General features: G+C 44.7%; 1 protein-coding gene across 1 annotated transcript in view; it reads right to left on the bottom strand.

Moving 5' to 3' along the window:
• Nucleotides 1–1,245: 1,245 nt before the first annotated feature.
• FAM241A (family with sequence similarity 241 member A) overlaps nucleotides 1,246–26,235 on the bottom strand; it is a 47,948-nt gene continuing 22,958 nt past the window's right edge. Inside the window, exon 2 of the mRNA XM_088456414.1 lies at nucleotides 1,246–1,615. Within this exon, the coding sequence (XP_088312540.1) occupies nucleotides 1,376–1,615 (240 nt within the window). The 3' untranslated portion in view covers nucleotides 1,246–1,375. The remainder of the gene's footprint in view (nucleotides 1,616–26,235) is intronic.

Consider the following 26,235-nt stretch of genomic DNA (forward strand, 5'->3'; position numbering starts at 1 on the left):
AGAGAGAGAATGAGAGAGAGAATGAGAGAGAGAGAGAGAATGAGAGAGAGAGAGAGAGAGAGAATGAGAGAGAGAGAGAGAATGAGAGAGAGAGAGAGAATGAGAGAGAGAGAGAATGAGAGGGAGAGAGAATGAGAGGGAGAGAGAATGAGAGAGAGAGAATGAGAGAGAGAGAGGGAGATCAGATATCATTGCTTGTAAGTCTGTCCATTACCCATTGGTGCACTTCTCCTTGAAAAATAGGACCCAAACTCATGTACTGGGATCCTTTGTAGTAGTTAAATAGATTGAGGTTGACCAGTTTGAGCTATCCCTGACCCGGTCTAGGGAACAGAAATTGACACGGATGCATACAGTGACTGTATTTATACTGGTGTCCCCCAAAGTCCCGGATATTTCCAGCTCAGATCTTGTGCCCCAGCAGTAGTGTATCCCAAACTGGGGTGTGTGTGTGTTTGTGTTGCTTTTCAGTCACAGAGTCTTTCATAAAAACGTTAAATACACCACAGATCTCCTACTGTATCTTTCGTCCAGCCTTATAATAACCCTTAAAAAAAAGTCTATACTGATATATACTTCTAAAATAAATTTGTATATTACTTAAACTCCAATAAAGGTGTTACATAAATAAGAGCGCAATATGTTTCTATTTATAAATCAGCTAGTCATGTTTTTATACAACAGCATTATTTGATGATAAAACCAAACAATTAGTCACATGTATCACTGAACACAGACATCTTGTGGTTCTTTGACAATGTGATCATATGATTACATGTATTACCAACAACAACAAAAAAAATATAATATGATCTTTCCCCGTGAAAGTTACCTGTTATCAATAAAGTTTAAACCATTTGACATTTGAGCCTGTGCAATGTAAATAGCACAGAAATCTCATGATTTAAAGCTCTCTCATATGATTTATCTAATGGAGATCGATAAATTAAGCAGTGTCACTCCTATGCCAGGAAAGGGTTTGTAAAATAGAGCACTCTGAATGCTAATAGGTAGCTTAGCACTGTTTACAGATCATCATCTTCAGTAAGGTTCTCGAAGTCATGGGCATCCATTAAAAAAATGTTTTGAATACAATTGTTAAAGCTTATATAAATGCATCAACTGTCCTGTGGTACAGAAAGAAAATAAAATGAAAAGAATAGCAAAAAAAGGATATTTGAAGAGGTTTTTTTTTTTTTTGAAAATGTTTTAATTGTTCAATGCAAAACATTTACATAACTGGAGGTTATGAGCAAATTCTCTAATTTAAAATATTGCTTTTGCCATTTTCTTTGATAAAAAGTTTTTTTTTTTTTTAAATATATTCATTTTACATAAAACAATCCATTCACACAAAGAAACGTGCCATATTTCATTACTGTATATGAATAATAACAAGGCAGAGTATACACACTAATCCTAGAGCTTGTAAGCCAAGGAACCAAAGCATTATCCCAAAAAATAAGAGGAGTACAGGTTCCACAGTCCTTTCACCAAAATACATCCGAGAGAAGCCAGTGTCAAGCAGAATTTTATTGATTTCACCAAAGAGTGTCCCCATTTTTGCGTAGTCATCTTTCATCTGTGCAGGACGGTTGTTCTGAACGATTGTTGTCTGCGGAGAGAGATAATAGGATATATTATTTTGTCTATCAGGCTAGTAAAAGACCATAACCTACATTAAATTTTGAAACTCACACCTCAACACCCTTTATTTCAGGTGAAAGAGTATGTCAATGTGTGAACAACGCTTTTTTTTCTTTAGCACCTGCACCAATTCATCGGATTTCAGATGAGAGATGATGTATCCTCGCACCTTGCAGTCAAATGCCAGCCAGGCTGCACATTGACCCATCTTTGCCGTCATACTCAATACAAAGTGACAGGAGAAGTTCCATACAATTCCTTTATTTGTGTTCTGCAGTACTGGTGGGCAAATCTAATTAGCCCCATAGAATTTCCGGGCAGACATATCGATTGCTTTTTTATGCTCAACTATAGAGGTGCAAGCTAAAAACAAACTATTTTTGTAGCGTAACAGTCGGAAATCTGCGCACCAGAAGATTGTTGGAACAGTGTGTTGACATGATGACTAAGGTTCATCTAGGCAAAAAGAAACATGAAAAATTCACAGCTACCAATTTTAAAGGTCTCCCACAAAAAGTGGACAACTATACAGTACACGGAATAAACTACTACTCAGTTTAAAAACAAAAAAAGGTTGCCCAGCAGTTTCTAAATGAACATACGGTAAAGTATTTACAAACACTTTGCATATTTCGCTTTATGTGCTGGAAATCCATAATAAATGAGGTTTCCGTCAAATCATGCTAATGGTTTGTGATTATTGCAAAGGGTTTTGCAAACCAAGCTACATATGCAAAATATATTTCTCTCAAATGACAACTGTAGATTTTGAACACAAGGTGCTACGGCATATCTGTTTGCTTTGGAGTGCCATGCAGTGCTTTAGTATTGTAATTTGGGAGTAAACAGTCCAACAGCACTCTAATTACCAATCTATATCTAAGGAACTTTGTAATAAAAGGGGTGACGCAGACATAAATGTAAGGCAGGAGGCCGACTTATTTTGCGGGTTTTCACATTGCGCATGTCCCTGCATATGCTAGTATGGGTAGTGCAGAGACATTCGCAATTCCGTCACATCTTCACTTGGGGTTGAAGGGACACAACTAGGGTGTTACAGGGGCATTTGCATGGAGGCAATGTTCAGTCAACGGAATTGCAAGATATGCAGTTATGCATATGTGTCATTATTCCTGTTTTCTGACCAATTTTTTTGCACCAATGATAGATCCGGTGCAAGTGCACACCGGTAATGATGGCCAAGTGTACAAATAGGGGTTGTCTGGCTGTAGAGATGCGTACAACTCTGCATACGGGCAAGTATAAGCATTTTCTCCTGTGCACGTAATGCAGAAGCAATGACTGATGACTTGCGTTCAAATCTGCATCTACCAACAAAATGTGCATGTCATTGTGACGTAATGGCGATTTCATACGCAGACCGAGCAATTGTTTGCCATCGTGCATGCATATTAGCCGCACTGCAAGCACACAATGATCGCAGTGCGACTACGAGGAATCCATTGCAAAGTAAATGACAGGTAGTCAGAGTTTGGGGGTGGTAACAGGGGGTGGTCAGAAAAACACAAGCGTGTCTGACTATTTAAACGCCGATACATGGGTGTGCATAAATTAGCCCTTGCAAACTCCTACGAGCCCTTTGCGTGTCAGGAGAGCTGCAGAGTCAGTGGCAGCCCAGATGGCCGCTCGATGAACGAAGATGTTACCGATATTTACGCCGGTAAGCGTCGTTGTACGCATATGAGAAGGCAGCAGTGGGCGTCCTTATGCTCAGGTAAGTTTTTCAACCATAGGCAAATTTTTTCTTTGCTGACGATGTTTTCATTGGTGTAATTGCAGGCAATATGCAGAGAGACTAATGGTGGGTACACACTATAGCGATATATCTGCAGATGATGGTCGTTCATATACACTGAACAACCATCATCTGCATGCTGCAGCGGGTCCGGCCGGCCTGGGTAGGAGGTGTGTCCCATCCCCCTCCCCACGGCTGCCGATGTGTGTGTACGGGTGATAGGCTGATCGCCCGTACACACTTGCCGATGGACAGATATGTCTGCAGACATATCTGTCCATCGGCTGCACAGCACAGCCAATGCAATATGTCTGAACATCATCATTCACAGACATATTGTCTGTACACACTGGCCGACGGGGGCACGATATATTGGCCGATCAATTGATTGGCCAATATATCGGCCAGTGTGTACCCAGCATAACTCAGGAGGCTGAAGGCTAATTGAATCAGAATCATATTAACAATGCTCTATTTTATCATTTGCCTTTGCAGCAAGTGGAAGCAGTACCAACTTTAGGCTATCAGTTCATTAATCTTCGATGGTGTAAAAAAAAAAAAAAAAAAAAAAAGAAGAAGCTGGAAAATATAGTAGTAACCTACTGTATTGTCAAGCATCTGAAACATTGGCTGTAGCTCTAAAGGTGCCCATACACATACCGACTTGCTCCCAATCAGCCGATGTACACGATTTCCTCTGAACTCTCCCTGAACTCTCCCCAGGAGTCGTGGTCACGAGTTAAAAATGTCCAATCTGACTTAAGATCTATCTTGCAGCCAGTGCATTGTATCCCAGATTGGCTAATCTGCCCTATAGTACGGCAGATCTGAAGATGCGAGGTACGACGAGCGGGGACGAGCATCGGCATCGTGATCAAGAGTAGAAACTCACGATTTGGCCATTTTTTACATGATCTGTCGTCACGATTCGTCGAAATCAGCCAAATTGGATGAAAAGTCGGTATGTGTGTGGGCACCTTTACACCTAGTTCAATGTTGAAACAGGTATACACGCTTTCTGGTTTAAAATGTAACAAGAGTATAGGTTGAGTCTCCCATATCCAACTATTCCAAAATATGGAATATTCTGAAATACAGAACTTTTTGAGCACGACTGAAATAGTGAACCCTTTACTTTCTGATGGTTCAAACAAAAACTTTTTTTGAAGCACAAATTTAAAAAAAATATTGTATAAAACCTTCAGGCTGTGTGTATAAGGTGTATATGAAACATAAATGCATTCTATGTTTAGACTTGGGTCCCATCCCCTAGAAATCTCATTATTGTATGCAAATATTTCAAAATACGGAAAATTCCGATATCCAAAATACTTCTTGTATTTTGGTTATGGGAGACTCAAGCTGTAGTATCTCTATTAAATCAATCTTTAAAGTGTTTAGATGTAGACTACAAATATGACTGCACAGTTAGCTCAAAACGTTTCAAAATCCTATTTAAAAATATTGGAAGAAGTGGACTAAACATGTGCGGAATCCAAGAAAACAAAAAACAAAAGCATGGTTTGCACTGTCTCTTGTGAATCTTTGGTAGAGTTATATAGGGAATTCTTTAGAGCAGAGGTTCCCAAACATGGTCCTCAATATACGCCAACAAAACAGGTTTTAGCGATATCCATGGTTGAGCACAGATGGTTAAATCAAATTGACTGAGGTACTAATTAAGTCACTCCTGGTCAAGCATGGATATCCTTAAAACCTGGACTGTTAGAGGTTCCCAAACTCAAACCTCAAGGAACCCTGCTTTAGAGGATCTTTTATGATCCTAAAATCTCTAAGGACTCATTAGTAACAACCTCACTGAAAGTTGTATCTAATACCTGTATTTTCTTCAACTCTAAGAAATTCAGCATTATGGTTTCTCTCACAAGAAATGTAAACATACATGTTAGACAACTGAATATCACCATAGTAGCTAGGGTATGCGAAGATGGAAACATTGTGTTTTTGGGTGGAAAACAAACAAAAAAAAATAACTATCATGGAATGCTGAAGTCTTTTTCTTCATACAAATCATCATGTAAGTGGTGGTTTCTGTAAAACTGTAATAAGTAACCCTGCAAAGCTTCCTTACCACAATACCACACAGCACAGTTGCTGTACATGATGCATGGCAGGATCAGAAAGAACCATTTCCTGACAGAAACAGTATAATGAATGCACTTGGCAGACCCCCATCCCCCGCCCTACGCTGTATATTTGCTTCATTATCACATAAAGAGAGAGTTAAATTCAGGTAGATTATATAAAAAAAAAAACTGAGACGTAACACCCGTGAATCCTACTGATAGAGAAATATAACAGACTGTGGCCCCCATTATCAACAAAGCATAACCCTTTAGCACTCACTAAATGGGTGATTATTATCCTTTATTTATATGGAGCCACAAGTGTTCCGCAGCGCCTTACAAAGTACATAAACAAATAATTTGACAACTGACTTACAGTAAAAAATAGGACAAGGACATGGATAATAAACATTGATACATAAGTGACCATAACACCTAGATATGTAACAGAGCGTAAGCAACCAAGTGTTAGATGCCCTGGTGGGGCGTAAGAAGTAGCACAAGAGGATAGAGGCCCTGCTCGTAAGAGCTTACATTCTAAAGGGGAGGGGCAGACAAACAGGTGTGACACAGATGGGGTAAACGAAGGAAGGAGCATGTTGCAGCAAGTTAGGATGGGAGCTGGAAGGCTTTGATGCAGTAGTGGGTCTTGAGAGCCCGTTTGAAGGATTGTAAAGAGGAGGAGATTCTGATAGGGAGAGAGTTCCAAAGGTCGGGAGCAGCACGGGCAAAATCTTGGAGGCGGGAGTGGGAGGAAGTAATCAGTTGGCATGAGAGGCGGCGTGCATTGGTTGAGCGAAGTGGGCGGCCAGGAGAGTGGAGGGAGATGAGGTCAGAGATGTAAATGGGAGAGGAATGGGTGAGGGCTTTGTAAGCAAGTGTGAGAACCTTGAATTGGGTTCTAAAAGGGAAGGGGAGCCAGTGGAGGGCTTGTAGGAGAGGGGAGGCAGATGTAGAGCGTTTGGAGAGGAAGAGGAGTCGAGCAGCAGCATTGAGGACAGACTGGAGAGGAGAGAGATGGGAGTTGGGGAGGCCAGATAGGAGGTTACAGTAGTCCAATCTGGATATGACCAGTGAGTGTATGAAGGTTTTGGTGGCATCCTGGGTGAGAAAGGGTCTAATCTTGGAAATATTTTTGAGATGGAAGCGACAGGCCTGTGAGAGGCTCTGGATATGTGGTTTGTAGGAGAGGGAGGAGTCCAGGATAACGCCAAGACAGCGCACTTTGGGGCTAGAAGAGATAGTTGTGCCATCAATTATGCCACCCTTTCTGGATTTAACAAAACAGCGGTAATCTTTTAGATTGCGAGAGCAATGGGGTCCCCATTGCCGGCAATGGAGACCCAGAGAAGCCGTCCAGGCACTGCCGGGTCCTCGTGTCATGCACATAACAGTGGAGCCCCGGCGCTGGCAGTGCTAGGCTACCAACAGAGGACCTCACAGATGAGGAGGTCTTTTGCTGGACTTTGCGGGACCTTGCCAGAGGGGTAAGTATTGGTAAATACCTGTAATTTTTATTTTGTTTGTATCACGGTAATACTAAACAAAATAATTGCGCTGGTGTTAACCATGGTTGATAAATGGGGGTGTGTATTTGAAGAAACTTGGCCATGTAGATGGCTCATAGTCATCCTGGAGCATCTATGTAAGTACTGACTGACACCACACAAACTAACAGGATGCTTACAAGAAATATATTAAAACACATTTCTCTTAAAAGACACAGACTGTTTCGAATGCATACCTTACCATAAATGAATGGCACATTTGTACAACGTCATGCAGATATGGCATTTGTCTATTCGGAATGGGATTGAAATACTGACAGCTGCTAGCCGAAGGGCGGAAACCTCGACAGCGGCACGTAAGTAACTTAACCCTCCCCTCTCCCCCCCTAAGCATCCCTTAGGAGTGCCTAATCCTAACATCCCCCCAGTGCCTAACCTTAACCTCCCCCCAGGGGTGCCTAAACCTAACCCCCCCTCCCCGCACCCTAAACTTCACGAGTGGGGTGCCTAACTCTATCCTCCCCCCGGTGGTGCCTAACCCTAACCCCCCCTTCCCCTCGCCTAACCCTCCCCAGGTGTGCCTAACCCTAAGTACCCCCAGGGTGCCCTAAACCTAACCCTCCCCCCCCGCAGCTAAGAGGATGGGCGCCCTGGACTTGCCTCGTTCGGGCCCGCGTCGTCCTGGATTCCGGTGTCAGGATTACGATAGGAGTCAGTATCTCAACGCCTATCACGAATCCATAGCCGGAATTCTGCAGTCGGGATTGTGACCGGCCGCCTCACATAACTACATACCGTCTACTCAGTTAACAATAAGAATTGCTTTCATCATATAATCAGATTTTTACAGAAGTGATGAAATTGCTTTTATTACTGATCCATGTCACGGTCTACAAGGTACATAAACCATACATCAAACATACATAAACTCCTGTCCACCCTCTTCATTCAACATATGCACACCGCCTCTCATGCCAACTGATTACTTCCTCCCACTCCTGCTTTCAAGATTTTGCTCCCCACCTCTGGAACTCTCTCCCTCTCCCATAAGACTCTCCACAATCCTTCAAATGGGCTCATAAGACCCATTACTTCATCAAATCCTTCCAGCTCTCATCCTAACCAGCTGCTACATCCTCCTTTCTCCCTGTCTACCCCATCTGTTTCACGCCTGTTTGTCGGCTCCTCCCTTTTTGAATGTAAGCTCTTACGAGCAGGGCTCTCTACCCTGTTGTGCTTCTCTTTAGCTATACTTTCATCTACTCCTTACTCCCCACTAGGGCACCTAACACACTTAATTGCTTACACCCTGCTGCTTATTTGAGTGTTATAATCGCTGATGCAGCAATGTATATAAACCTTGTCCTGCAATGTATTGTACTGTAAGTCACTGGCTTCTTGTTCACTTATTTGTTTATGTACTATGTAAGGCGCTGTGGAACACTTGTGGTGCCATATACATAAATAATAATAATATAAAAGTGAGATGAAACAAGTATTGCCATTAAAAAGTAACATTATATAGATCAGCTATAAAATGCTGTTTTGTAAGTATACTCAATATAGGGCATGACCTTCAGTAGATAAATCCGTACGGCTTTCATATTTCATTATCACTTATTGATAAGAAGCCAGAAATCTCTGCAGGGCTGGCCAGTCAGTACTTAATACTGTCCAGTAAGTACTGGGACTCAGAGTGGCAACTGAAACTGTAGCTGGTAAAACACTCAGTAGGAATAATATAAGGTGGTGTGTCAATAGGTTATGGTGAAGGTTAGTTTTGAGAGAGCGTTTGAAAGACTAAAGCTGGCCACACACTAGACCAACTTTCATCCAACCATCCAACTAGTTGATTGCTTGGAATGAAAATCTGGTAAGGAATGGGAGTAAATGATGATCAGCATTTGCTCCTAAATGCCAGAAAACAGATGAAAATGGTCGTTCAGACAATATTATTAAATGTTTGATCTAAACAATTTGTTCAAACAACAGTTTTTGTCCATTTTCTGGTGTTTGGGAGCAAATTGCTGATTGTCATTTGCTTTCATTCCTTACCAGATTTTCATTCCAACCAATCAACTAGTTGGCTGGTTGGATGTAAGTTGGTCTAGTGTGTGGCCAGCTTAACATTTAGATAGTTCCTCCACTTATTTTAATGGACTTGACAGTTCCCTAAGGATATTAAAGGTCTTAAATATTATAACCATCCATATGGGTGCATTTTATTAAACGGTTTTGTTCTAAGATATGGCCCTTGTCAGGAAATGGCTCCATAAGATGTCCGCCGCAGATCGCGCATGCGTGGCACCAACCGCAAGGCAATATGGGTTATCGCGGATGCCACAAGATGGCCGCTGCGAGGCAATATGGGTTATTGCGGACATCACAGATGACTTCATAAACATGGCCGCGGCTCACTGCGCATGCGCAGAACGATTAGCGCCAAACCTAAATCTCAGCCCATTACTCCCATTAGTGAACTATATAAGGGGCACCCATGGAGACCCAATATCACCGCTAAGGAACTCCAGCAGGACGAAACGCATTGGGACCACTATACCAGCCTCTTCTAGAACACTGACTACATGCAGATAAGACCTCTCTCTTTTCAATTGATTTGTTTTATTTTGTTCCTGTATTCCATATCCCCCTCGTCATGTTGTAATAAATCCCTTTTGGAAAATCACCACTGGTGATGGGCCACTTCTGCTTGGTTTAAAGCTTATAACCTACCCATGTAAAAGGGGCTTGGGTTACCAAGGGTGGAGGAGCGATCAGGAATCTCTAATTACATGCTGTTTTACAAGTGCAATCTAGTATGCATATTATACTAGTACCGCGACATAACTAATATAAGAAATACTGCACTATATTATCTTTCTAATCTGGGTCTGACCGAGCCCCTCCACTAAAGGTTTCCAAATCATCAGAATCCCGGATTCATCTCATCTATCGTCTTCCCTGTGTGGAATCTCAGATAAGCTTAAAAGATTTTTTATTTGGAACGCACATTTATTTCAGAGCAGGTGCACCTTATTTTTTTTTACTTACTACACTATCAGGCGCATGCTCTTTCCAACCCCCTTTTTTCAGATCACGTTCATCTGGCTGCCACATGGAAATACGGAAAGACTGCTGCCGCCTTTACCAAAATGGTGTGTTTTCATTTTGTACATTGGAGCTAAATTCCATATCATGCTATTTGCACCAAAAAAAAATATTTGGGATGATAACTTGTGTGCTCTCCTACAATCACCGTCTACACACACACACACGACGCACGCACGCACGCACACACACAGGTGCATAAATATTGGGACATTGACAGAATTTTCATATTTTGGCCTCTATTCACCACCACAATGGCTCTGAAATGAAACAAACAAGATGTGCTTTCACTGCAGACTTTCAGATTTAGTTTGAGAGTAATTACATCCAAATCAGGTGAATGGTGTAGGAATTACAACAGTTTTTATATGTGCCTCCCACTTTTTAAGGAGCCAAAAGTAATGGGGCCATCAATTCAAAAGCTATTTCATGGACAGGTGTGGGCTATTCCCTCGTTATTTCATTATCAATTAAGCAGGTAAAAGGTCTGGAGTTGATTCTAGGTGTGACATTTGCAATCAGTTGCTGTCGACTCTCAATATGAGATCCAAAGAGCTGTCACTATCAGTGAAACAAGCCATCATTAGGCTGAAAAATCAAAACAAACCCATCAGAGAGATAGCAAAAACATTAGGTGTGGCCAAATCAACTGTTTTGAACATTCTTAAAAAGAAAGAATGCACCGCAGAGCTCAGCAACACCAAAAGACCTGGTAGACCACGGAAAACAACTGTGGTGGATGACAGAAGAATTATTTCCCTGGTGAAGAAAAACCCCTTCACAACAGTTGGCCAAATCAAGAACACTCTCCAGGAGGTAGGTAAATATGTGTCAAAGTCCACAATCAAGAGTGAAAATAGGGGGTTCACCACAAGATGTAAACCATTGGTGAGCCTCAAAAACAGGAAGACCAGATTAGAGTTTGCCAAACAACATCTAAAAAAGCCATTACAGTTCTGGAACAACATCCTATGGACAGATGAGATCAACTTGTACCAGAGTGATGGGAAGAGAAGAGTATGGAGAAGGAAAGGAACTGCTCATGATCCAAAATATACCACCTCATCAGTGAAGCATGGTGGTGGTAGTGTCATGGCGTGGGCATGTATGGCTGCCAATGGAACTGGTTCCCTTGTATTTATTGATTATGTGACTGCTGACAAAAGCAGCAGAATGAATTCTGAAGTGTTTCGGCAATATTTATATGCTCATATTCAGTCAAATGCTTCAGAACTCATTGGACGGCGCTTCACAGTGCAGATGGACAATGACCCGAAGCATACTGCAAAAGCAACCAAAGAGTTTTTTAAGGCTAAAAAGTGGAATGTTATGCAATGGCTAAGTCAATCCCCTGACCTGAATCCGATTGAGCATGCATTTCACTTGATGAAGACAAAACTGAAGGGAAAATGCCCCAAGAACAAGCAGGAACTGAAGACATTTGCAGTAGAGGCCTGGCAGAGCATCACCAGGGATGAAACCCAGCGTCTGGTGATGTCTATGCGTTCCAGACTTCAGGCTGTAATTGCCTGCAAAGGATTTGCAACAAAGTATTAAAAAGTGAAAGTTAGATTTAGAATTGTTTAGTTTGTCCCTTTACTTTTGGCCCCCTAAAAAGTTAGAGGCACATATAGAAACCATTGTAATTCCTACACCGTTCAACGGATTTGGATGTTATTACCCTCAAATTAAATCTGAAAGTCTGCAGTTAAAGCACATCTTGTTTGTTTCATTTCAAAGCCATTGTGGTGGTGAATAGAGGCCAAAATATGAAAATTCTGCCAATGTTCCAATATTTATGCACGTGTGTGTGTGTTGATCAGAACAACAAATTCCGGAAATCACATTGTATGATTTTTAAACAAATTATTTGTATATTCTTTCTGAGAAAAAATATTTGGACATTCAAAAAGTTTAACGCAATACTTTGTAAAGTAAACTGGGTTGGCAATTACAGAGGTCAAACGTTTCCTGTAGTTCTTGACCAGGTTTGCACACACTGCAGCAGGTATTTTGGCCCACTCTTCAATGCAGATCTTCTCTAGATGTGTCATGTTTTGAGGCTGTCGCCGGGCAACACAGACTTTCAACTCCCTCCACAGATTTTCTATTGGGTTGAGTTCTGGAGACTGGCTAGGCCAATCCAGGACCTTGAAATGCTTCTTACGGAGCCACTCAGTTGCCCGGGCGGTGTGTTTGGGGTCATTGTCATGCTGGAAGACCCAGCCACGTTGCATCTTCAATGCTCTTACTGAGGGAAGGAGGTTTTTCCCCAAAATGTCACGATACATGGCCCCATTCATCCTCTCCGTAATACGGATCAGTCATCCTGTCCCCTTTGCAGAAAAGCATCCACAAAGCATGAGGTTTCCACCCCCATGCTTCACAGTGGGTATGGTGTTTTTGGGATGCCACTCATCATTCTTCTCCCTCCAAACATGGCGTGTGGAGTTTATACCAAAAAGTTCTATTTTGGTCTCATCTGACCACATGACATTCTCCCAATCCTCCTCTGGATCATCCAGATAGTCACGGGCAAACTTTAGATGGGCCTGGACATGTGCTGGCTCAAGCAGGGGGACCTTTCGGGTGCTGCAGGATTTGAATCCATGACGACGTAGTGTGTTACTAATGGTAACCTTTGTGACTGTGGTCCCAGCTCTCTTGAGGTCATTGACCAGGTCCCCCCATGTAGTTCTGGACTGATCCCTAACCGTTCTCATGATCATTGATACCCCACAAAGTGAGATCTTTCATGGAGCCGCTGGTCGAGGGAGATTGTCAGTGATCTTGTATTTCTTCCATTTTTTACTAATTGCGCCAACAGTTGTTCTCTTCTCACCAAGCTGCTTGCCTATTGTTGAGTAGCTCATCCCAGCCTTGTGCAGGTCTACAATTTTGTCCCTGGTGTCCTTAGACAGCTCTCTGGTCTTGGCCATGGTGGAAAGGCTGCAGTCTGACTGTTTGAGGGTGTGGACAGGTGTCTTTTATACAGTTAATCAGTTTAAACAGTTGCCATTAATACAGGTAACGAGTGGAGGATAGATGAGCTTCCTAAAGAAGAAGTAACAGGTCTGTGAAAGCCAGAATTCTTGCTGGTTGGTACGTGTCCAAATATTTATTTTCCGCAAGAATATACAAATAAATTGTTTAAAAATCATACAATGTTATTTCCGGATTTTTAAAATCTGATCCTGTCTCTCACAGTTAAAGTGTACCTATGATGGAAATTACAGACCTCTCTCATCTTTTGAAGTGCAACAACTTGCACAATCGGTAGCTGTCCAAGTACTTTTCTGCCCCACTGTGTATGTAAAATATATATATATATATATATATATATATATATATATTACACACTCTAGTATAGAGGATGTAGACAGTGGCAAGGTGTTGTAGCCTTTTTGACACACAATAATATGAAACTCAGTCCTTATTGACACGCCCTATGTGTGACTATATGTGAGCGGGTCAAACCAAAAATATAATTAGAAGGCAAGATCACCAAACAACGACTCTCGTATTTTGGACATGTCATGCGGGCCAATTCCCTAGAATCAGCACTAATGCTTGGATTCGTCAGCGGGTCCAGAAGAGGACGCCAAAGAACTCGTTGGCTGGACACAATAAAGGCTGAAACGAACATGCCCATAAAGGAACTGAAGGAAGCGGTCAGAGATAGAGAAGAGTGGCGTTCACTGATCCATAAAGTGTCCAAAAGTCGATGTCGACTAAACGGATAATCATCATCATCATCATGTGAAAAAAAGGGCAACACCCCTAAGTAAAATAGGCAATGGTAAGTCGCCTTTGCAAACAAATGATTAAGTAAAAATAGGGTAATAGAGCGACCATAGGTGTCCAAACCACATTAAAATATTACAGAGTAGAGAAAATGACACAGCAAAGTGATTCCCAACTATGGCAGACAGTAATAGCTGAAAAGTTAATTAAGCAGAAAGGGGTTTGTTTTAGAACTGGGACTACTTGAAGTGCTCGTGATAGTGACTGATTTTTCAAATGATGTAACAGTAGGTCAATTAGAAGCAATAGTAGATAGCCAGCAATGTAATGTAGTGTATAAGGACTGTTCTACTGTCAAGTGAAACAAATTTAAATTCAACACATATGACATGCATGCTTTGAAAAAAAAAGTATAGCACAGTAACAGAACAACTTCTAATAACAAAGAAAGCTTTCAGTTACATATTTGTGTGGATTAAAAAAAAAAAAAACATATAATCTTGCTAGCGACACTACCTGGATGCTCAGCGACACTTGTTAGTTGTATGCTTTGAAACAACGTGCTGTTATATATAAGTAATAACCTAATACACAGTTGAGTCACATTATTATGACCCCCTCCTATATTTGACATGGGCAGCGTGTAGCCCATGAAGTAGGTCACGGGCCGTGCTCTGGCTTGGTGGGTATATAAGGTGTGCGATAGGCCATCTGCACACATCACTCGTTGCTGTCATGGGTAAAAGGGGTGATTTATCAGAGTCGCAAATAGGGATGATTATTGGCTGTCGGGCCAAGGGTGACAGTATTTCTGAAACAGCGCAGTGTTTGAACTGTTCGCATGCTGCAGTGGTGAAGGTTTATCATGACTGGACAAATTGCACCACTGTGAATAAATGACGTGGAAACTGCGGAGCACTATGTGCCATTGATGTGAGAGGTGGATGTCGGCTACGAAGGTGCGTGAGGGTCGACCGACACGCTACAGTGGATCAGCTCACCGTCAAAATGAACCTGGGGGCAACCAGACATGTGTCTGAAACAACAGTTCAGCGAACCCTGCTGCATATGGGGCACTGAAGCACGGATGGTAATTGCACCTATGCCAACAAAGGTGCATCGGCAGAAAAGGATTACATTTTCACCCCTGTATTGGAATATGACCTCCGCTGATTGGTGAAGGGTTGCCTTCTCCGATGAGTCACGTTTTCTGCTTCATCGAACAGATGGACGTTGGCGTATCAGGCGAGAAACATCGGAGAACAAACACCCAGTAACCATTGCTGGAAGAACACAAGCTGGTGGTGGCAGCGTTATGGTCTGAGGAATGTTTTCATGGCCATCTCTGGGACCACTCATCCATGTGGAAGGTACCCTCAACCGATTTGGTTATGAAGCCATCCTTGCAGAGCACGTACACCCATACATGCGGATTGTTCTCCCTGAGGCGTACAGGATCTTCCTGCAAGACAATGCGACATGTCACACGGCTAAAAATGTCCGACAGTGGTTGGACGAGCACGACCAAGACTTCAAAGTACTTCCCTGGCCCCCTAATTCCCCAGACTTGAACCCAATTCAGCATCTGTGGGACCACCTCAATCGTTGTGTTCACTCTATGGATACTCCACCCTCCAGCAGCTGTGGGATACACTGCAGTCAGCATGGCTCCAGATACCTGTTCCAAACTAACAGTCCTTTATTGAGTCACTCCCAGCCCGTCTAGCTGCTGTCCACGCTGCACACGGCGGTTACTCTGGCTATTAGCTGGTGGTCATAATAATGTGACTCAATTGTGTATATTTAGTGTAAGATGTCTTTACATCTTCCAAATCAGAGCAGTGTTTATACTGTAAACTGTCAGAGCAAAGGAGTGTTTATACTGTATGACTGTCAAGAAACCATTATCAGTTCTTCCAACAGGCAATTACGTTCAAAACATTAGCAACAAAACATTTACCAGCATTTGTACAGAACGTTTTACTTTGCATGTAATTCTTTATGCAGAAGACTGTTTATCACCACAACAGGAGAGCACAAAAGGACAGATAAGAGCTCAGTAAATTTACAAGGCACTTTAACGATGCCTGTATTAAACTGTTTATCCAAGATTGCAAGCAAACAAATACACCAAAATATTTATGTATATCAAGTGTGGAAAAGGAGTTTAGCTATTAAACCACATCATTTAACTGCAATTAATTGAAGAGTTGTGGCATCATAATTATTTTTTAAAAAAGTTGTAATTTAGCATTCTATTTTATTATGTTATGTTAGCCATAAAAACCCAAGTCAAGCCAGTTTCCACTAGTCCACAACTTCTTTCAAAGTTCAGCCAGCAATCTCCAAAATCACAACTAGCAAATATAATAATTACTGAAATGTTCAATTACCACTTGACTCTTTAGCACACTCCCCTACTCTCCCCGATTGTCAGGGAGACTCCTTGACTCCCAGACGAGTCTAGCAATCTCCCTCCTTGCTCCTTACCTCAATTATGAAATTATATATACTGTATAATATATATGTATATATATATATATATATATATATAATTATATATATATTTTTTTTTTTTTGAGATATATACATTCAAATGGGATCAGTAGTATAATTTCCCTGCATTGGATATAAGGCACAATGATCCCTATGGCTGCATGCATTTTCTGATAAGTATCAGAGTGTTTTCATCAACAAATAGATCTTACTAACTGCTTTGGGGCTCATTTACATGTGGCTTTAAGTCAATTTTATAGCACACCTATAGTAAGGAGCCCAAAGTAAAGGCCCCTACACAACAATGAAAACGATTTTGCCGATTCCAATATATCGGAACGACAAATCGTTTATATTGTGCAGTGTGTATGTACTACATAGTGTACTGCGCGCTCCCGTGGGGTCAGCAGCCGAATCGCCTGATCTTTTGTACATGCAGTAAAATCAGGCGATGCGGCTCACGATCTCATGCTGCGCCTTAGGGCAGGGGCCAGCATATCGGATAGTCGGGCACCGGATCGTTCAATGTGTACGGACAACCCGTTGGCGCTGGGGCCGTAGGTCTTCGCTGGGTACAGTGTCGTTTAGTGTGTACCCAGCTTAAGCAGTCATATCATATATGTCAAAGTAAACAATGCCACAATATCCATGGACATATATAATTTATTACACGCTGTATAGAAAAAGTAATTCATGAGCCACACCATGGAGATAGAGGATATTCCATTTTGCACAAATGCACTTAGTTGGCTGCTTCATACATAATACATAACAATATACATACACACTTTCCAGTTTTCAGAATTGCCTAAATTAGTCTATATAAGTGGTTCTCAAACTCTGTGCTCCGGGTACCCACAGTCTAGGTTTTAAAAATATCCATGCTTAAGCACAGATGATTTAATTAATACCTTAGTCAGTTTGATTATACCATCTGTGCACAGGCATGGATATCTTTAAAACCTGGACTGCTAGGACCCAGCATGCGAACCAATGGTCTATATCTACTTTGACATTACGGATTTGGCTGGACATACTGTTTGCCTGGAGGAAACCGTAAAAAAAACACCCCTGTAAGTCCAGCCTACTAACTTTTTAGGACCACCCCTTCATTCATTTAAAGTATTCAATAGTTCTCTTGACACTGCATAGTTTTGCCTCTATTGTTTTAAGTTAGTCTGAAGGGGCACTGGTACTGTTTGTATTACATTTCATCAACATATAAAAATGCATTTTGTTATTAACGCTTCTGATCGGTCCAGGTGGGATGTAGTTACCAACCCAGCGGTCGGGATGCCGGCGCTCAGAATCCCAGCGCAGGAATCCAGACAGAACTCGGAATCCCGGCGCCAGAATCCTGACGGTAAGTATTAGAGTTAGGCACTAGAGGGAGAGTTAGGGTTAAGGATTCTGACTGTCGGGATGCTGCTGTCGGTATTCTGACCGACTGCTTTGATCCCATATCCAACCCATCCAGATTTGTTCAGTTTTACAAACTCCAAACAAAAAACCTCCATAGTAAGTGGTGCTAGGATTCTTCTGGACACAAGTAAAAAAAACCTAAAATCAAATCAAATTAAATAAATTATATGGGTATCAACAATAATTCAAATAGGCATACTTACATTTTTTTTAAATGTTAAACTACAGCCTCCTAAAAACTAGCAAATTACATTCAATGAAGGCAGTCATGAGGTGGGCTGACCCTATATTCGGAGCTGGCACTAGGCATTCTAAGCAAATGCCTAGGGCATCTGGAATGCCTTAGGGGCATACCACGGCTCTGCAGCTGCCGGTTGTGATATAGTAATGTAGCCGCCGCCCCGCCAGCCGGGCGCAACGACTACCGGCTCCTCGCCTCTAACGTGAATGGAGTTCAGCTCCATTTGGGCAGCACAGCGGCCTGGTCAGAATGTGCTCATTCTGGCTATAAGACAAGTAGGATGGCTGCAGAAGCCGTGGCCATTCCTCCCATGGGCCTCCGCTCTGCTGAGTCGTGAGTGACAGCTCACGGCTCCGCCTCCATTAGATGCCGCCCAGCGCCCATCCAGGCATCAAGAGAAGGCACTGGAACTGCAGCAGGGACGGTTCCAACTCCCACTCCCAGGCCTCGCTGACTAACAGGCAGACTGTCTGACCACCACCAGCCAAGAGTGTGTCTGTCTTAGCTCAGGCTGGAAGAGGGGTGGGCACTGAGCAGAGGGGTGCTGCTGCCTGCTGGATCTAACACACTGAGGAGTCTAACTCAGAGGTGCTGCCTGGGGTGCTGATGGGCATTGGGGTGCTGTGGTGCCTTCTGGGTGGATCATCATCTGACTGAGTCTAAGAGGTGCTGCTTGGGGTGCTGAGTGACTGTGCTGGCCTGGCTGTGTGTTAGAATGGAGAGCCATTGGTGGCCTGTTATACTATCTTTGAAAGCATACTTTGCAGCATTTTTTTCCCCACACCTGCCTAAAACTTTTGCACAGTACTGTATACTATATATTATAAGGGCACAGTCGTGCCCTTATGTTAAGGCTGAATCTAACAAAATGGAATTCTCCCATGGAGATCTCACAAGGAAGGGGGACATGGTGTTTATGGCGCTACACCTCAAAAGCTATTGGAGGTACTGAGCTGAAATTTGCCATGGACGGGACCACTTTTCTGCTGTTTTCTATGGGGTATTTTTGGGAAGGCATAACTCAGAGTAGGTGGTGGATTTGTTTTATTACGTATCTATTGTTCCAGGGTTATTTGCTTTTGGGGTTTAAGTAACTGAGAGAGGTATAGTTTTTAAACTATTACCTCACTTATCCGCCATTACAGAGATAGGAAGTTTCAACTTGTTGCACAACCTCAGTAGGAGCCTCCAGCAGGTGTACTCACTGTGGCTTCACCAAGATGACTGGTCAGTGCGGGCGGTAGCGGCGGTGGGCTCGGGGGATGGTACCCGGAGAAAGGGGAGGGGATGATCCGTGAAAACGGCATTGGTGTATAAATAAACAAACACAGAAGCAGGGACGGGATCAGTGAGACCAGTCTGTACTTCTGTGTTTGGAAATGAAAAAAAAAAAAGGAAACAGTGTGTAAAAAAAACATAAAATGGAATGCCCCCCCCCCCCCCCCCCCAAAAAAAAAAAAACACAAACAAACCACCAGCACCGACCGGGCTTTGGAAACCCTGTACTGGTTGTGCTAAACACAGGGCACAAATGACGTAGGGGTCCCCTGTATGAAGCACAACCAGCACCAAACTTTTCAGAAACAGTCCTGGTTGCCAAAATACGGGGGACAAATGACGTAGGGGTCCCTCATATTCAGCGCAACCAGCACTGGGCTCTGAGCCGGTCCAGGAGATACAGGGGAAAAAAATGTGTAGGGTTCCCCTGTATTATTCAGAACCAGCACCTGACTTTTTCTAGCGGGGGGTTAATGCCACAGCCAGGGGAGCCCTTTCACTGGGCCCCCAGGCCGAAGCATCAACCCTGACCGCTACTCAGCCCAGACAGGGGACCCCCCCAATAAAGGTGTCCTCATCTCCAGGGCACACCAGGCTTATAGTCCGAGGCTATTCCCGGCACCCCTGGCCGGTGGCTCCCAGGTTGATTATGTAAAATGTGGTGCAAAATAAAAAGAGTTAAAATATTGTCTGTTGCAGTAGCACTACAGGTCCCAGCAAGCCTCCCCTGCATGTAGGTATTTGGAGAACCACAAGTACCAGCAAGCGGGGACCCCATGCATTTTTTCCCCGGATTTTCAGAACCAGGACCGGCTCAGAGCTCAGTTCTGGTTGCGCTGAATACAGGGGACCCCTATGTAATCTGTCCCCCGTGTTTTGGCAACCAGGACTGGTTCTGAATAGCCCGGTGCTGGTTGTGCTTAATTCGGGTGACCCCTACGTATTTTGTCCCCTGTATTTAGCAAAAAAAAATAAAAAATTGCCAGCGTTAAAATTAAAAACTAAAAAAATGGCATGCACCCCCCCCCCCCTTTAGAGCCCCAGTGGTGTTTGTTCTTGGGCATGCACACCATTTTTTTTCATTTTTCATTTTAACGCTGGCATTTTATTAAAACATAGCAGCACAGACGGATCTCACTGATCCGTCCGAGCATCTGTGTTTATTTTTATCACACACAGATGCAGGCATCACGGATATCCCTGATTAGAGTCTGCACCTGTCTGCCACCGGGTCGCGCCGCCAACGCCCGTTACCCCCCCACTCGGGTCCCGGCAGCGGCTGACGCCCTCTTCCTCTCCCCCATTCCACACACTCCAGTCTCTGAAGAGACCGTCTGGGCCCGGGGATAGTGCGCACAGGCAGTCAGCGTGGTCCTAGGATGGCGGGCGCCATCTTGCCGGGCTTCTTGTCGGCAGCTCCTGTGGGGAGAGTGCCGACTACAGACCACCCGCAGGTGATACCTACAGCGACACCACACTGGAAATGCTGGTCTTGAAAGCTATTCAGTGTTGGGCCTGGTTAGTACTTGGATGGGAGACCACCTGGGAATACAAGTGCTTTCCCCACTGAGGGCAGTAGCACTTGAGGGAGAGGCCTTAGGGCTTGCTCAGTATAGCAGGGGGGGGGGGGGAGGAGCCATGGACTGCTGGTTCCCCCTGCTCTCCAGCGGCAGAATGGAGACTCCAGGAAGCTGCATGGGCTGTTCCTGTCTTTACAGTGGGACGAGCCTGGCCAGCATTGAGGGAGGACAGAGAAATCTCAAGCTCCTTTCCCTCTGCGGGGTGCAGCTAAGTATTTTACAGCTATTGTGAATTATTTTCTGTGCCTGTTTGGGAAGTTTTGCAGTATTCATTGCCACATGTGCCACATGTGACATATTTATTTATAAAGTCTTTATTGCTATTTCTGGGCTGCCTGCCGCAGCAGGGTTGCGCAGGAAGAGGGGGCTCAAATGACGGACAAATGAAAGTCCGCAAATGGCCAGAACCCCACTGGCCTCTATATATACACACTATACTTGTGGGGCCTATGTATGTACATTATACTTGTGAGGCCTTTGATGTACACGGTCACAAATTTACGTGTCTTATGCTTCTATATCATTTTGATTGCCCATGTCACACGGATGGTGTAAGGGTTAGCATTGCTGTCTCACCACAGTGTTGGTTATCTTCCCGCCACAACCCTAATTATCAGGAGTTGATTGGCAGGGATATTGCTAGTGGGTCTCATGCTGCATAGGGCCCGGTGATGCACAGGCATCTGGGGTGCCGAGTCCACCATGGTGGGGCAAGCATAGGCTCCGGCTCTCAGCAGGTCCGTAGTTACTCTGGCAAAGTGGATTCTGCTCCTGGCACAGACTTTGGCAGGCTCTGCTGTGCGAGGCACAGGTGGAGATTGTTCTTGGAGGCATCTTCCTCCCTCCAGGGCTTCATAGGCAGTTCTGCATATGTAGAAACTTCCGAAGCCATGGCCAGTCTCAAAAGGTGAGGGCCTACTGTCCTCTTTGACTAATTGCTGCTGTGCGCCACTTTTTAGTGAATATAGCTTCCCAAGGTCATTATTCCTTGCACATTTGCTTCCAATGACTTAGGTACCCTAGTGGAAGCACATCCCACTGTTCTCGCTGCGACAGACTTTTCGCTCAAAGCATACTATGGTCACTTCGGCTGACAAACTACAGTAGTTCGCCCTGGGATTCTCTGCCGTTTGGGGGGGCAATTTCTATGGTGCAGCACAGATGGTGTACTGGTTAGCATTCCTGCCTCACAGCTCCAAGGCCGTGGGTTCGGTTCCCACTTCAGTCCTGGCTGTGTGGAGTTTGTATGTTCTGCCTGTGATATTCTGGTTTTCTCACACACTCCAAATATCACTTGTCTAGAGTCTCTGTGTGGGAAGCCATGCAAGACAGATAGCTGAGAGAGAACTACGGCTGTCTGGGCTCGAAGGGCCCTTTTTGGCGCTTATACCAGAATGTTCCTCACAATATTGTCTGTTGGGTGGGAACGTTCCTTCTGTGCCAGTACTGGCTGCCATGTTCCCCACAGGTTCAGAAAAATATTTTTTCTTCCGGCAGCTGGGGGGTAGGGGGGGTTGGGACTAGGGTGCCACCATGAACCTCTAGGTCCGCTGCCAGGGCAGTGCTTTTGATTTCTCCGCTCTTCCCCAGGTGCAGCATGGGGGCATTGTCCGAGCCATCGTTCCGATCCTCGACCGGCATTTTGGTTCCAGTCCTGCCGCAGAGGAAAACTAGTTTTCTGGATCCTTTCTGGTTCGATTGCTGGACGGGTTTTTTCCAGCCGACCTTGGATCTTCATGCCTCAAGCTCCACGGGGTGGGTAGTTCCATTCAGAACCCACAGAAGGGAGGCCAACTCAAACGCGCTCTGTGTATGGAACACATACCCTCACCGTTTGGGCAGGTCATCTTTCTTCCTCAGTCGTTGATTGAATCTGTCCATTCTGGGCTGGGCTCTACTGTTCGGTGGAGCCCAGGCTCCTTGGTTTGCATCGGACTACGGACGGTGATACCACGCATATTGCACATACAGGTATTAGAACTAGGCTCTTTTTGGATTTCAGTTTGTGACGGATACTTGGGCGTCACAGCTACAAACCTTCCTAGGTCGCTGGTTTCACGATGTCGCAGGGCCTCCCGTTTTCTTGTTGGCACCCTCAGCTCGGAAAGTGGTCTTTGACAGTTCTCTCCAGCGGGGTTGTGTCGCTTGGGGTGGCCAGTGCACGACCCTTACTGACCTTGGTCTCACCCATTCTGTGGGTGCCTTGTCCGTCGCTCTTGCAGATCATTTGCTTTTTGGGCATGAGAGTCTCCACTTAGCGACCATTCATTGGGCTAGAGTCACTCGTGGGAGTTCCATTCGGTATGTCTCCAGCCTTGTAAGGGTTGCTCTGCAACCCTCCAGTCTAGGTTGCTGGCGCGGTCCGACCGCACTCCTCACTCTCATTAGGTGACTGTTTTCCGGTATTCTACTATAGGTCCGTTCCTGGGTCTCTCCTGGATGGGCTTGTGGTACCCACAGACATAAAAGTCTCCTGGACTATGGGGTCGTGACATTGCCTTTATGACTCTAGGGCCGTTGGGTAGCTGTGCACAATGGCTCGAGCACTGAGCCATTTTTTCTGCCTCTCTTGGGGGCCAGCAGATTTTTGCAGTCGGTCAAACAACTGCAGAGTGGCAAATGTACATCATCCAGGAGGCCCTAGAGCGCTGACACTCTCAATGGTAATAATGCCTGTAATATGATAGTGGACAGCTGACTCCCTCCCAGGGCAGTGGTCTTGCTATGCAGTGGTCTCTCTGGCGTTCGTTTGGTTAGGTCTTCAGCGAGAGGATATTAGGGCCTCTCGGTACATCTTCAAGACTTCACAGGGTTGTCTGTGAACAGGGTATCTGCTGGTTCTGCAGAGAATACCTTGACTGTTCCGTGCAAGTTTCAGCTAGCGAGTTGGTTCTGCCGTCCCCACTGTTACCTACGGTTCTCCAGGCGCGTAAAGCCTTTCCGGTGTACGGGTGATCCTGGAGGCTACAGGCTGGCACCACTGTCATGATGTGGGGCCATTCTCAGGCAGTCGGTATGTCCTGGATTGTGTCTTCTACACAGGGACCTTCCTCAGTTGGTTTTCCTGATCTGGCCTTGGGACCAGCGGTTGGAAAGCTTATGGCCCTCATTCAGAGCCACTCGCTAGCGGCAGTACGCTCGTTCCGAGCGTTGTTCGCACATCTGCGCATGCGTACGGTTTTTAGTACGCATGCGCGAACCAGTCAGTGCGGCCGAAAATCGTTGGTACGCAATATAGCGAGGGCCTGCTATTTTGAGTGACAGAATGAGGCGTATGTGGGTGGTAACAGGGGAAGGTGCTTGAAAACGGGGAGTGGAGATCCGAACGCAGGCGTGCTTAAAGGTCAAAACGGGCGTTTTAAGGGAGTGCATAATTAATACAGCAGCGTCATTGACCACGTCACTTGGTTTTTTTAACTCAGAACTGCTCGCAAAATAGCGGTTGAAAACACCAACCACAAGAATAGCGAGCAGTTCATACGCTGTACGATGTACTCGATTAACCTATGGGCCGGATTCAGAGCAGTTCGCTATTTGTGGTCGTTCGTTCAAAAACAAGGGGTGGCTATTCAAATGATCCGTTCGCAAATTGCAGTCTGTTCCCACCTCTAAGTCTGAACGAGCGAGCAAAACATACGCTCGTTTATTTGATAAAAACGCCCCCTGGCCGCACGCACCATACGTCATGTCCGCTATTTATTAGATTAATCGAGTACATCGTACAGCGTATGAACTGCTCGCTATTCTTGTGGTTGGTGTTTTCAACCGCTATTTTGCGAGCAGTTCTGAGTTAAAAAAACCAAGTGACGTGGTCAATGACGCTGCTGTATTAATTATGCACTCCCTTAAAACGCCCGTTTTGACCTTTAAGCACGCCTGCGTTCGGATCTCCACTCCCCGTTTTCAAGCACCTTCCCCTGTTACCACCCACATACGCCTCATTCTGTCACTCAAAATAGCAGGCCCTCGCTATATTGCGTACCAACGATTTTCGGCCGCACTGACTGGTTCGCGCATGCGTACTAAAAACCGTACGCATGCGCAGATGTGCGAACATCGCTCGGAACGAGCGTACTGCCGCTAGCGAGTGGCTCTGAATGAGGGCCTATGTCTCTTGTTTCCTCTGAGTTGGGAAAAACTGTTTTTTGTGGGGGTGGATTACAAGTTTTCACTTCTCACGTTCCTTGGCCTTCCTTCATGGGGGTTTGGAGGCCGGTTGATTACTTCATTTTGTGACTATACTGGCATTGGCCAGTCACTTTATTTCCGGCGGCATGTGACCTTTTATTCCGAAGGTCCAATTCCTTTTTACTAGGTATGCTGCGTATTCAGACACTGTTCATCTGCAGGTGGTGGTGTGGACTCTGGCTTTGGTCCCATCGGCTCTCACACAGGCGGCATGGGTGTTGGAGCGTTCAGTGGATCTTCAGTTAGTTGCTTCTGAGCTGGTCTTCCTTATGGGTATTGCCTTCAGTTGGCATGGTTTCGTGTTGGCGTTCCCAAGCCACCTTTTTTTCTGCTCTTCCAGGAGGATGGAGCGGTGCTCTGTACAGTCTTTTACTCAAGCCGACTTTTGTTTTTCCGCCTTTTCTTCCAACAGGAGGTTGTCTTTCTGATCTTTGGCGACTTCCTGGGAATAGGATGAGATGGTTTTGCTAGCTGGGTTGTACGCCACACTGTTCTCTGCGGCTGCTTTTGTAGCGCATTAGGGGGTTAACTGGCTACTCAGCAGACCCCTGTGTATTGGATCCACTCGGGCATCACTCATGCCTCTTCTGGAGCGGGGCGACCGCCACCAGACCGGGTGTCAGAGCCTTTTGCCAGGGCGTCCGGTTTCTGAGGGGCAGTCTTACCTAAGACCAGCAGCACAGTCCATTATACAGTTCTCTGGTCTCCTGTCCGCATGTTTGCTCATTTTTAGCATTCAGGTTTCCTGCCTCTGGCGGCACCCTCTGGGGTCGTACAGTTCTCCTGTCAGGCAGCCTGAGCATTCCCTCCCCTGGGTGCGGCTTTTGTACGTCCCATGGTCCAGTGTCCCCCAGCCTTGAGAAAAGAGAAAAGAGGATTTTTGGTACTTATCGTTGAATCCTTTTCTCTGAGTCAGGCTGGGGGACACTGCGTTCCCTTCCTCACGGTCAGTCGTATTGAGTATGAGTTATGATTCTTCATTTGTGACTTTGTACATCTGTTATATCAATTTCTATACACGTAAAGTCTAAACCTAAACATCTTTGATACACTTTGAGCAGCTTTGCGCTGCAACTAAGACAAAACTTATAGAAAAAAAATCGACATACTACTGGTTTCGGTGTGTTCCAGTTGTACTGGATGTCTTGCCCCAGGTGTATGAGGACACATCTGTACCTGT

Source organism: Taudactylus pleione, unplaced genomic scaffold (assembly GCF_031769625.1).
Source record: "Taudactylus pleione unplaced genomic scaffold, aTauple2 ptg000703l, whole genome shotgun sequence".
NCBI classification, from domain to species: domain Eukaryota; kingdom Metazoa; phylum Chordata; class Amphibia; order Anura; family Myobatrachidae; genus Taudactylus; species Taudactylus pleione.